Below are 11,998 nucleotides of genomic sequence, written 5' to 3'. Positions count from 1 at the left end.
GGCCGGCCGGCCGGCCGGGACCAGCCCCTTTGTTTCTCCGTTGGCAGGACTTCCCGTGCGCGCGCACAAGGCAACCAAACGACGCTCACGAGCCATGGATTCACGGTGGCCGCGCGCGCATGTGATCCCGGTCCTTTTTCTCGGCGCCTTGCCTGCCCAGGCTGCCCTCCCGCCGGCCCCGATCGGCCGCCGGTGTTGACCTGTTCCCAGCACACAGTACGTCGAATCTACTGCTGCTGCCAGACGAAGCTGGCGCCTTTTACCCAAGCTTCATCGGAAGCCAGGGAAGGGTGGCAGCGATAGTAGTTTCGTCTACGTTGTCCCCTTGCGCGACAGCGCCAGAGCCCTCGACGATGCGGCCATGGCCGCAATGAGTGAGCGGAAATCGGAGCTACCGTGCGCGCGCCGATGCCATCGAGCCGGTGGCGTCGGATTCATGGCAGAGGTGCTGTTACTACATTGCTTCGTCGGTACCACCGCGCGTGCATGTTGCAGGCTGCGCAGGGAATGCTACGTTCCAGTGGCTCTGACGACGAGTAGATTAAAAGTACAGGCAACCTACGTTCCAGTAGATTCAGAGAATTTCCCACTCTGCTTTCCCTCCTATAATATCTCCCCGTGGGCGCGCCACGCTTCCTATCTCCACCACCTCCTCCAGCTGACAGTACCGGCCGACTCGAGAATGGCAGACGTGGCAGCGTTCGCTCCCTCGCCGCCGGCCCCTTCGCCTCTGGCCCCGGGCGACGTCGCCGCCGACGCGCTGCTCGCGCCGTGGCCGATGCCCCCGTGGCCGGCGCCACTCCGGCACGGCGACGACCGTCGCCCGAACCCGCTGTTCGCCATCCTGCCGCTCTCGGCGCTGGCGATAGGGCTGGTGCTGCTCGTCGCCGTGGCGGTCATCCTCGTGCTTACCCGCCGCGGCCGGCTCAGGCTGGTGGGCGCCGTGGTCAGCGTCGACGGCGACAAGCCCGGCGGGGCGCCGGCCTCCAGCTGCGGCAGCAGCGCCCGGAACAGCCACAATGCCAGGTGCTACCCCGCCTCCGGTAAGCTTCTACTCATCGTGACCAACCAACGACCAATACTCTGTGGCATGCCTCGAACGAACGAACGCTCGTGCTTAATAGTTTGTCATCGCGTGGCACGGTGGACAAACCGATTAACCGACGCAGTGGGCTGCAGGGTGCATGTACGGCGGGAGGCTGGGGCTGGCGGCGGCGCAGCCGCGGAGCCGGGGCGCGCAGGTGTTCACGTACCGGGAGCTGGAGCGCGCCACGGACGGGTTCGGCGAGGCCAACGTGCTGGGCCGGGGCGCGTACGGCGTGGTCTACCGCGGCCGGCTCGGCGACGGCACCCCGGCCGCCATCAAGCGGCTGCAGCTCGACCTCCGGCGCCAGGGCGAGCGCGAGTTCCGCGTCGAGGTAACCAAGATTCATTTCGCAAGCCGTACATCGGAACATGCACATCCCCATCGATCGGCTCCCGTCCTCGCCCATGTCCATGTCCGCCGCCATTGTTTCGCGTGCAAAGCTCTAGCTGCAGCTAGCAGCACCTGAACACTGTAAGATGGAGCACGTACGTACGTGGTTGCTGGTGCTGCTTGCTGTTGGGATAGTTGTGGCATGCGTACGTAACCAGGGACGGCATTGATGTCCGCCTGCCGGCCTGGTTCCGGTGCGTTGGTGACAGACTGTTGGCCTTGTCTTTAGTCGGGGGAGTGAGAGGGACGCATCAGCCGAGCTGCCGATGGGCGTATGGCTGTGTGTGTCTGGTACGTTGCGGGGGCAGGAAGGCGAAGCCCCGGCAGAATAGCGGTGGCCGGCGGTGCCTACCTACGTTTGTTTGGCGGATCATGCGCAACTTGCCGGGGCACGGGAGAGGAGAAGGCTGCCCTTGCCCTTGCCATCCCGGCAAGGCAGGGAGGAGTACCCATGTTACTTCTCAAGCTAGTCGATCGAGTTATCTTCTCAAAACCCAGCTTGGGACAGTCCTAGCTTGTCACATCGGTCAACAATGGTTTGGACTGACACCCTCGATTTCTGGTGGCCAAAATTGGGCGTCCTCCCTGTTTTCCTATTTTAACGCTGTTCGGACAAGCTAGGTGACCGTTTGACCATCCACCAAAGAGTGTAGTGTATTGAATTGGCGCACTAGCCAATTTTTTTTTAAAAGTTTTAGCTGTTGAAAATGGCTAGGGCAGTACATTTGAACAATGTGGTTTTCTTTTTAATTTTGGTGTAAACATAGTCAGAGTTTAAAATAGTTTGACTTTTCAATCCTATATCTAATTAAAGGGCAAGTGAAATAAGATTTGCAACTGCACACAATGCACGATTATCATGCGAAACACCAAGATAGGTTGCAAGTTACAACATAGGTTGTAACTAGGATTTTCTCGGTTGCACTTGGGGTTGGCAGCTAAGATTCAACAACTTGCACATAGATGACATCACCTTAGTTCTCATTCGACTGAGAATTAGCCACACATTTTTTTATAAACCACCAACTCTTGTGTAATATGTTGCACACAGGTCCAAATCTCATACTAAGGTAATTAACATCGGTTTGATGGCTGGGGCCAACGAGTCAGTGTTGATGTGTCATTCCCTTCCGCTTGCAATGTAGAGTACTAATCTAGGAATGTTTCTTATATCTAAAATGTTAGAAATAATGATTCTTTTGAACAATTTGGATCAACAAATTCGGCAGTTTTTGTCATTTTTTTGAGCTGAGGTTCGTCCAAACTTTTATGAAAATTCCGAACTTCTCCAAATTACTACTATGAGACAATTATCTGATGACATGTGAACACTCAATGCCACATCATCACTGCCTCGTGGGCCAAGTCGTTAGATTTACATCAGATTTACTATGCTTAATCTCAGAATTGGACCTTTATGCAACCTATTATTACATAAAAAATAGTTTGTGATACATGAAAAAAATGTATATTGTGTAGTTTACACAACAACGATAATAATGGTTGGGGTTTCTATAATTTCCTCAAGATCTGAGGAAGTAGTAGTTTTCTGAACATCACATATGAATTGCCCGGATGTTTGATGCATGCAGTAGAGTTTGTGGGTATAGGTTCATTCATGGGTTAGGGTTCCAAGCGGCCACCCGCATAAGCCCGCAAAAACCATTATTTAGTTAAAAAATAGACTAATTTGCTAAAAAAAAGGTTATAGCTAACCTAAACGGTTTTAATTACGAAGGGGGCGGATCGGGCGCCGCTTTGCATCTCTATCCAGTGGTAATGCGTATGATTGTCGGGGCCGGTTGACTTTAAAACCCCGGTTCTCACACATGCCATTGAAGAACGTGACACATGCACCGGTCCATGTCTCTAATCATCCTAGCCTGGTCCATCTTATCTCTCAATCACCAGCAAATATTCCGGGGACGGCACGGTGGCTAGCTGCTGGCTAGGTGTTGACGTCTAGCTGACCGCTGTTAGGTGTTAACAGATCATCACTAGAGACTGAAACCCGAGTGATGTATATGCAGAGTGGATTCATTCTGCATAATCTGGGGTTACCACTTCTCTTTCCCCCGGATTCTCCAATCAACCCATGTGTGTGTGGGTCGATAGTTTTGCTTCCGTTGCACATTTTCCGTGTTTAAATTGTCCTGTTAGAGGCATTAACTGCAGTTTTCTGAATTTGGTGAAACAAAAGTACTCGACAACCCCAACAACAGTGATCTCAGTGTTCATCGAGCCATGTAATCAAGCAGCATCGGAGTAGTAATCAGTTACGGTCTACAGGTGGACCTCCTGAGCCGGATGCACTCGCCGCACCTAGTGGGGCTGCTGGGCTACTGCGCCGACCAGAGCCACCGGCTGCTGGTGTTCGAGCTCATGCCCAACGGCACCCTCAAGAGCCACCTGCACCGGCCCGCCGCTGTGGCCACGGACAGCCAGGAAGCGAGGTCGCCGGCGCCGCCGCCGGCGCTGGACTGGCAGACGCGGCTGTGCATCGCGCTGGACTGCGCCCGCGCGCTGGAGTTCCTGCACGAGCACACCTCGCCGGCGGTGATCCACCGCGACTTCAACTGCAGCAACGTCCTGCTTGACCACAACTACCGCGCCCGGGTCTCCGACTTCGCCACCGCCAAGGTCGGCTCCAACAAGGCCAACGGCCAGGTGCTCACCCGCGTCCTCGGCACCACCGGCTACCTCGCGCCAGAGTACGCACCAATTCTCTCTCGATCGATTTCATTACCACTTACCAGCACGCAGGATCGGTCATGTCTAATGTTGTTTGCCTGCAGGTATGCGTCGACGGGGAAGCTGACGACCAAGTCGGACGTGTACAGCTACGGGGTGGTGCTCCTCGAGCTGCTGACCGGCCGGGTGCCGGTGGACACGCAGCGGCCGCCGGGACAGCACGTCCTGGTTTCATGGGTCAGTGCTACAACTACTACTCACTGTTCGGCTATGTACCAATGCTCATGTGGTTTGTACAAGCCTCCTAGGATGCATATACCATCAGTGAACATGTGCACGTTCTGCCACCAAGATGTTCAACACCTAGCATAACTGCATAAATGCAGGGGAAATAACACTAGTAGCAGTACTACCTTGATTAGGACCAACAACAAATCAACGTACGGGGCACTCTGGTTCGGATGCTTGCAATGGAAGCAGGGGCCAGTTTTGTCTATGCAAATGGGGCGCGCTCTGAAATATCTGAAACCTATGCTATTTCTCATGCCTTCATTCATACTGTATGTTGTTGGACCAGGCTCTTCCACGGCTGACCAACCGCGAGAGGCTCGTGCAGATGGTAGACCCTGCTCTGAAAGGCCAGTTCGCCGTGAAAGATCTCATCCAGGTAAAGGTTCCTTTCCTGATGCTTGCTAGTTGCTACTATGGACGTTTACTTGATCTGCAACGCTAGCTAGCTGCAGCATCCTGAACCCGAACTTCTTGGTGGATTGCAGGTTGGGGCTATCGCGGCGATGTGCGTACAGACCAAGGCGGAGTACCGGCCGCTGATGACGGACGTGGTGCAGTCGCTGATCCCCATCGTCAAGAAGAGCCCCGTCATGTCCTGCTCCTCCACGCCGGCGAGGCCCCTACAACACGTTGTCTACATGAGCCCGCTGCAGAAGCAGGCATCAGTCGCTGGCAAGGCGTCCTAGAACACGAGACATGTCCGACGGCTTGGAATTTTCAGCTAGTGTACATACCTCAACATGGAGTAAGGCACACGCATATGAACTGAAGAGATCAGAAGATTGTTTTTCCTTGGTTTGTCCGAGCTAGTCCAGAGATACCCACCTTGCTCGAGATGATACCTTGCTGGACAGAGTACGCCAGGTTCTTCATGACTTGCATTGCAAGATATCCTTGCAGCTATCGTGATCATGTGTTTGGTCGACAATACATCATTGTATGCTTCTATGTTTATTTGTTCGAGATATAATGTGAAAAAGATGGAACAATCAATTAGTTTCTTTTTAGGAGCTCTTCGGATCGTTGGGTGCAGATCTATCATAAATTATTCGTATCAAAAAATATTTAGGGAAATTTTTGATTATTCAACGTTGGTTCGAATCATGCCTAATGGCCATTGGAATTTGATCTATCCTTCTATTTTTAAAGAGAATTCAGATTTGTTAGCGAAAAAGCGAAGAAATAGGTTCGTCATTCCATTACAATATCATCAAGAACAAGAGAAAGAACTAATATCCTGTTTGGGGATTTCGATTGAAATACCCATAATGTTTTACATATTGGGTGTGCCTACGTCTCAGTTGACTGAGATTTTCTTAAGTCTCAGTCAACTCAGAAAAGTGCAACTATAGTTTAAAGAAAAGTGCAACTCGGTTCAGTTGCATATTTCTGTCAGAAAAGTGCAATTGCACTTTTTTAACAGAAAAGTGCAACTCAAGGCATATTTTTGTAAGTGACTTAGACTTAAGAAAATCTCAGTTGACTGAGACATAGCAAAACCGGGTGTGTCTATGTCTCAGTTGACTGAGATTTTCTTAAGTCTAAGTCACCTCAGAAAAGTGCAACTGCAGTTCAAAGAAAAATGTAACTTGCTCCAGTTGCACATATCTGGTAGAAAAGTGCAATTGCACTTTTTTAACAGAATAGTGCAACTCAAGTACTTTTTGTAAGTGACTTAGACTTGAGAAATTCTCAGTTGACTGAGACATAGCAAAAGGTGTGCCTATGTCTCAGTTGACTGAGATTTTCTTAAATCTCAGTCAACTCAGAAAAATGCAACTGCAGTTCAAAAAAATGTGCAACTCAAATCAGTTGCAATTGCACTTTTTTGGTAGAAAAGTGCAACTCAAGTGCATTTTTGTAGGTGACTGAGACTTAAGTAATTCTCACTTGACTGAGACTTAGCAAAACCGTGTCTATGTCTAAGTTGGCTGAGATTTTCTTAAGTCTCAGTCACCTCAGAAAAGTGCAACTGCAGTTTAAAGAAAAGTGCAACTCGGTCCAGTTGCACATTTCTGGCAGAAAAGTGCAACTGCACTTTTTTAACAGAAAAGTGCAACTCAAGTACTTTTTTGCAAGTGACTTAGACTTAAGAAAATCTCAGTTGACTGAGACATAGCAAAACCGAAGAAATAATCCGTGACCGTAAAAATAGACAAGGATGAATCCGTGCCATACAAACATGTAGGGACTCCAAGTTTTCTCAAATTGCTGGTGTCACTACCTAGAGGATGAATCAGCTGATGCATAGCCAAGTCAATAAGCCCACGGAATACATGGAATGTACTTGCAAGATAACCAAAATCATATCATGAAAGATAATATGTTCATATTGACCCCATTATTATGGCAGGTAGGCTTCATATTAGGCATCGAGACATGGTAATATATGGTGAAGATTATGATAGCTTAAACTTGTTACTACTCGCGACTTCAGACCAAGAATGCAAAAGCTTTCTCAAACTGTGTTCTTCTTAGGAAACTATACAATGAGCTTGAATTTATACAATTAAATCAACTACTAGGGAACTAATTCATTGAGTGGGCATGAGATGGTCACAATAGTACATGAATGATAAGTGACCACACAAACATAGTGGGACCCCACGCTCTACATGAATGATGGCTGGGATACATGTAGTTCTCAAATTGCTGGTGTCACTGCCAAGAGGACGAATCATCTGAGGCACATAGCCAAGTCAATAACCTAGCCGAGAACATGGAATCAACGGCGGAGCCAGAATTTTTTTATGAGGGGTTTATGAGGGGGGCCGACCAAGAAAAGACACCTCTCGTCCGAAAATTTTGCCAAAAACTGCAACGGCGTTAGGGACTAAGTGTACTCCTTTTTAGTGATTATACTGGTGTCGTGAGAATCGTCAAAAATTAGAAGAAAAGGAAACTGTGGCTCGTGCTGCATGCCAAGGAGAGTGCGGCCTTGTTGTGCATTCATTTTGACGGCATGCTCAACACATAGCCTCAGGTAAGGTAACTACCCCAGATGCCATGTAGGTTCGGATTATCAGGGTAACTACGCTACAACTTGTCAGAGTCTCTTCGTCAAGAGGCATGATCTCAAGCGCAAAAGGCATGGGAGAGAGAGAGAGAGAAATACACAGCCTGCATGTGCTGTCCTCCCGGTGGATCGTCCTCTCCTTTTCTCTGCAAGTAGCTAGGATCCGACGATGCTTGCATTGAAGAGATGAAACCAACTGCGATGCTTCTAGCAACTTTATGAACTGAGGAAGCAAGTTCCGTATGCCACCATTGCTGATGCCCTGGATAGAATAGTACGTAGTAGCACAAGGGGTAAAGATTATGTGCTTTTTAACCACTGCAGCAGTTCATTGTATGGATGCTCTGATCACATTTGCTACACAGTTTCGAACGTAAGGAATCAAGGTATCACAAAATTCTGCATGTTGGGGGGGGGGGGGGGGGCATGGTCCCTGTTGGCCCCTCTGTCCCCGCCAAGACAACCAAGAACATATGATGGAATATATAAGTTCATATTGACCCCATTTCTATGGTGGTTTGGCTTCATACTCGGCATCGAGACATGGTCGTATATATTGTGTAGATTATGATATCTTAGACTTGTTCCTGCTCATTAGTGAAATGAGTTTAGACGAATAATGCAAAAGCTTTCTCAAAATATGTTCATCTGAGGAAACTATACGATGAACATGAATTTATAAGACTATTTCAAGTAGAAGGTAACTACTTCATTGAGCGGATATGGGATGCTCACGTGTCACAATAGTACATGAATGTCATGTGCTTCATACCGTAGTATCAAATTGCATGAAAGCATCCGTCATATGGTTGTTGCACCACATGGTACCAACTTTCAATGTAATATTGTTCTTATATATGCCTCAAAAGATAGATGCATTATGACACAACTCACAAAGAAACCATCATGTCCACTTGAGGTTGCGCAAGGAAAGATGGAGCTTAGTTGCTGCCAGCGTCGTATTAGAATACACCACTCACATAATGAACACCAGTTTTAGACTTATTTAAATTGGATTTGCAATGCCGTCTAAAATCCTCGAATATTATGAGAGTTGGAAGCATCAGGACTTATTACCATGGCACACTGTTGATGGGCTCATCTTCAATAAATTACCGTAGAACCAGATGTCCTAGATACGCTAGTTAATAACTTATTCTGAGGACATAGTTTCACACGATATCACCAATAGGTTAAAGAAACAATGCTTGCTGGTGAAGGCGATCCTATGTCCTAAAATGAGGACCTTTCTTTTGAAGGGCCTAAAATGAGGACCTTTGTATTACTCAGATCCTCGGTTCGAACCATGTAAACTTGGTGATCCTCGGTTTAGTAAAAATTGGCCCAAAGTTCGGTTTAGTAATAATCGGCCACACCTCACTTCCAAATAATTAACTGACTGACCGGATCTTCGCTTTATTCCAAGCCTCTTGACTTTCTCGCGTCATGTTGATGCGAATAATATCGAAGAGATCTATCGTAATCAAGCGGATGACATATAACTATATCAGTTTTAATCCTTGTGTTGCTCATTCTTCACGCCCACTTCTTGGCTGCTTCGAGTTCTGAGGGTGATGAGAAAATTGCAAGAACCCATCACATTTAGGGCAATTTTATCATGACACCACCGGGGTATATTCTTCTTGCAAGAAGCCACCGGTCTAGCGTAGCGCCGTTGCAAAAAAAAAACACTAATTGCCTTGATTACACTGACTAAGATGTTTCAGACTAGTAAAACTGATGTCGTGGCAACAAATACTCATGCTGTTTGCCTAGTCCGTTGAAACGGACATAGGGCCCACATGTCATCATCTGCACTTTCTCTTCTCTAGTCTGCATTATATCAAACAGTTTGTATGCGTCAAACAGCTGCCGGCGTGTGCGAGCAACCGGCCATGCCAACGCTACGGAGCGCCAACGCTGCCTTAAAGGTGCCAATCGGAGCCGTCGTACGCTGCCCCCACGCCGGGACGGAGGGAGGAGGCTCGCCGTGTTATGCTGCTCCCCTCGCTGGCAAGAGCCGCTACCCTACCTGATCCTCTGCCAAGCTCTGCCGCTTCTCCCCTCGCCATGGCGCCGTTCCCGCCCACTGCGTGCGGAGTAGGGCCGGCGCGGGGCTATGCAACTCGTTCGGCGGTCTGAGGGTAGAGGCGGCGCAGCAACACGGAGCCGGCGCGCCGCAGCCGGGACACCATGCCAATGTCGTGCGGCGTCACGGACCCGAGCAGCGCGAAGGACCTGCCGTCCTGTTCAGTGCGTCGTGGAGGAGCCAGCAAGTGACGGGGGCGAGGCAACTGAGGGCGTGTTTGGTGGCTCGGGCCAACCGAGAAATTCCCATCCCACCCGAGATATTCAGGGGAAAAGTTGTTTGTTAGACTGGCCCGGGTCTTCTCAGCAGTGCTCCACTCATACGAAAAACGCCCCAGAGCCTGGTTGAGGAGGGAAGTCCAAATCGAGCTTCTCTCCTCATCCCGGGCGAGCTCATCCCGCAAAGTACTGTAGCCCACTAGCCCGTGACCCCCAGACCCTACCCGGCTGGCTCATTCCTCCCACCCCACGCTCTCATCTCTCTTCGCTCCTCATCCCGTGCAGCGCCTCCTCGCGCCTCCATGGCCGCTCACCACGTCGTCGACCGGCCGCCCACCTCCTTCGACCTCCCGCCTCCGGTCGACCGGCCGCTAAAAGCTCCGCCCACACACGAAGCTCCGCCGGCCACGGGATGCGCCGCCGCGGCCTAGCTCCGCCGGCCACGGGATGCGCCGCCGCGGCCTAGCACCGCCACAGAATCGCGCCGCCACGGCCTCAGCACGCGCGGAGCAGGACTGGAGGAGGGCCTCGAACTTCCGGCGGCCGCTCCTCTCGCCGGCGGAAGCTTCTCAGGGACCCGATTGCTTTTTTATTTTTCCTTTTAGGGACCTGATTGGTTTTTCGTTTTGGCTGTCAGGGACCTGGTTGCTTTTTCGTTTTGTATGGCATGGCTGAAGTCATACGTGGGAACCAAACAGCTTCTCAGCTGAGAAACTCTGAACAAGAAATGGCTGCCAAACATGCAAAATATCTCAACTCAACATAGTTGAGGGGAGCATAGCTGAGGGGAGAAGGAGATGTTGAGGAGAGCCGACCTACCAAACAGGCCCTGAGTTGCCGCAACTCGTCCGTCTGCTTGTAGTCGTGGCCTAGCAAAGGCAGAAGCGTCTCGTCGGCTCCTTCTCCTTGGACGCGTTTGGTTGACTCGGCTGATTCGTGGTTTACTTGTGCAGCGCTGCAAACATACTTGCGCGTCCAGAATGAGCCACGGACCAAAATTGGTCTGTTGTTTGGTAGGTCAGACTGCATCGGCTGGGTTAAAAAGGACTTTCTGTTTGTTTGCATGCAGCCAAACCCAAATCTCGATGGAGATAATATTAAGCGTGTTTAGTACCATCCAGGCATACCTAAGTTTACCTCTTCTCTACGACGGGTAGGCTTACCATGCTCTCACATCCCATCAAACAGAATTCACAATTCATGATAGTTGCAAACTTACGAAGCATAGCAGTTCACGAAATCATCCCTAGCTACCACGAATGGTAATTCATAACACGATGCTCCCTAGCTACTAAAAATTGCAGTTTATTATAACGGGGTTGTTCAACATACGGGGATTGAAAAGGGGTTCGAGAAACAGGGGTTCATAGGGGGTTTTTCTTCTTCTTCACTTCTTCACTTCTTCTTCACTTCTTCTCAGATGGTGGTGTTGCCTCTGGCTTCCCACATTGCGTTTTCCCACTCTTGCCTCTTCACCTTCCAGGCATCATTGTCGCCTGCATCCACGCCATGGTCGGTCTCTATTTTATCAAAAGTGACAACCTCTTTGAAGAACTCATCCTCGCCCCAACCTAGGATCCAGTTGTGAAGAATGCAGCAAGCAAGGATCAACTTTACCTGAATGTCAAACGTGTGGAACGGTTTCTGGTCAAGGACCTTGAACCTATTCTTCAATGCAGCAAAGACCCTCTCAATGGTGACTCTAAGGCTTGAGTGTCTGAGATTGAACAAATCTCTCGCATTCAGAGATCGGTGCTTCGCAAAGAACTCGTTAAGGTGGTACCTTGTTTTCCTGAAGGGAGGTAGAATTCCAGGTCGGTATGCATATCCAGCATCTTCAAGGTAGAACTTACCCTCAGGGATTTGCAACCCATCAGGCCTTGACAAGTTGTCGGCCAGGATGCTCGCATCATGAGCTGAACCCTCCCACCCAGCAAGCACGTAGGTGAACCTCATATCGAAATCCACAGCTGCTAGCACGTTCTAGCTGGTGTAGTGCTTCCTCCCGTGAAATGCTACAGACATTGTGTTGGGGGGATGACCCCCGGTATGCCAAAGGCATGCCAAACCGGATGGTTTGAGCCATCGAGATACCGGTTTAATATTCTTACTGGAACACAAAGATAAGAATTTGGCTAAGTGAAACTAAGCCGGTATCCCCAAGAGGGGTATACCGGAACCTGGTAAAGAAGATACCGGAAAGAAGGGCCTGTCAG

At 49.8% G+C, this 11,998-nt stretch overlaps 2 protein-coding genes across 2 annotated transcripts; one reads left to right on the top strand and one right to left on the bottom strand.

The window, feature by feature from the left end:
- Nucleotides 1–346: 346 nt before the first annotated feature.
- LOC127315042 (probable serine/threonine-protein kinase PBL22) lies at nucleotides 347–5,570 on the top strand. The gene is made up of 6 exons (XM_051345580.1): nucleotides 347–1,043; nucleotides 1,180–1,418; nucleotides 3,767–4,188; nucleotides 4,273–4,405; nucleotides 4,746–4,835; nucleotides 4,945–5,570. Exons 1-6 carry the CDS (start codon nucleotides 362–364, stop codon nucleotides 5,143–5,145), a joined length of 1,767 nt encoding a protein of 588 aa, XP_051201540.1. The 5' UTR covers nucleotides 347–361; the 3' UTR covers nucleotides 5,146–5,570.
- Nucleotides 5,571–11,198: 5,628 nt separating this feature from the next.
- Nucleotides 11,199–11,738, bottom strand: LOC139833413 (uncharacterized). Its single transcript, XM_071823689.1, has one exon. The coding sequence runs from the start codon at nucleotides 11,736–11,738 to the stop codon at nucleotides 11,199–11,201; it is 540 nt and encodes a 179-aa protein (XP_071679790.1).
- Between the last annotated feature and the right edge of the window lie 260 nt (nucleotides 11,739–11,998).

This window comes from Lolium perenne, chromosome 1, assembly GCF_019359855.2.
Source record: "Lolium perenne isolate Kyuss_39 chromosome 1, Kyuss_2.0, whole genome shotgun sequence".
NCBI classification, from domain to species: Eukaryota; Viridiplantae; Streptophyta; class Magnoliopsida; order Poales; family Poaceae; genus Lolium; species Lolium perenne.
The sequence above is the reverse complement of the archived record's forward strand: the minus strand, read 5'-3'. Positions and strand labels throughout refer to the sequence as shown.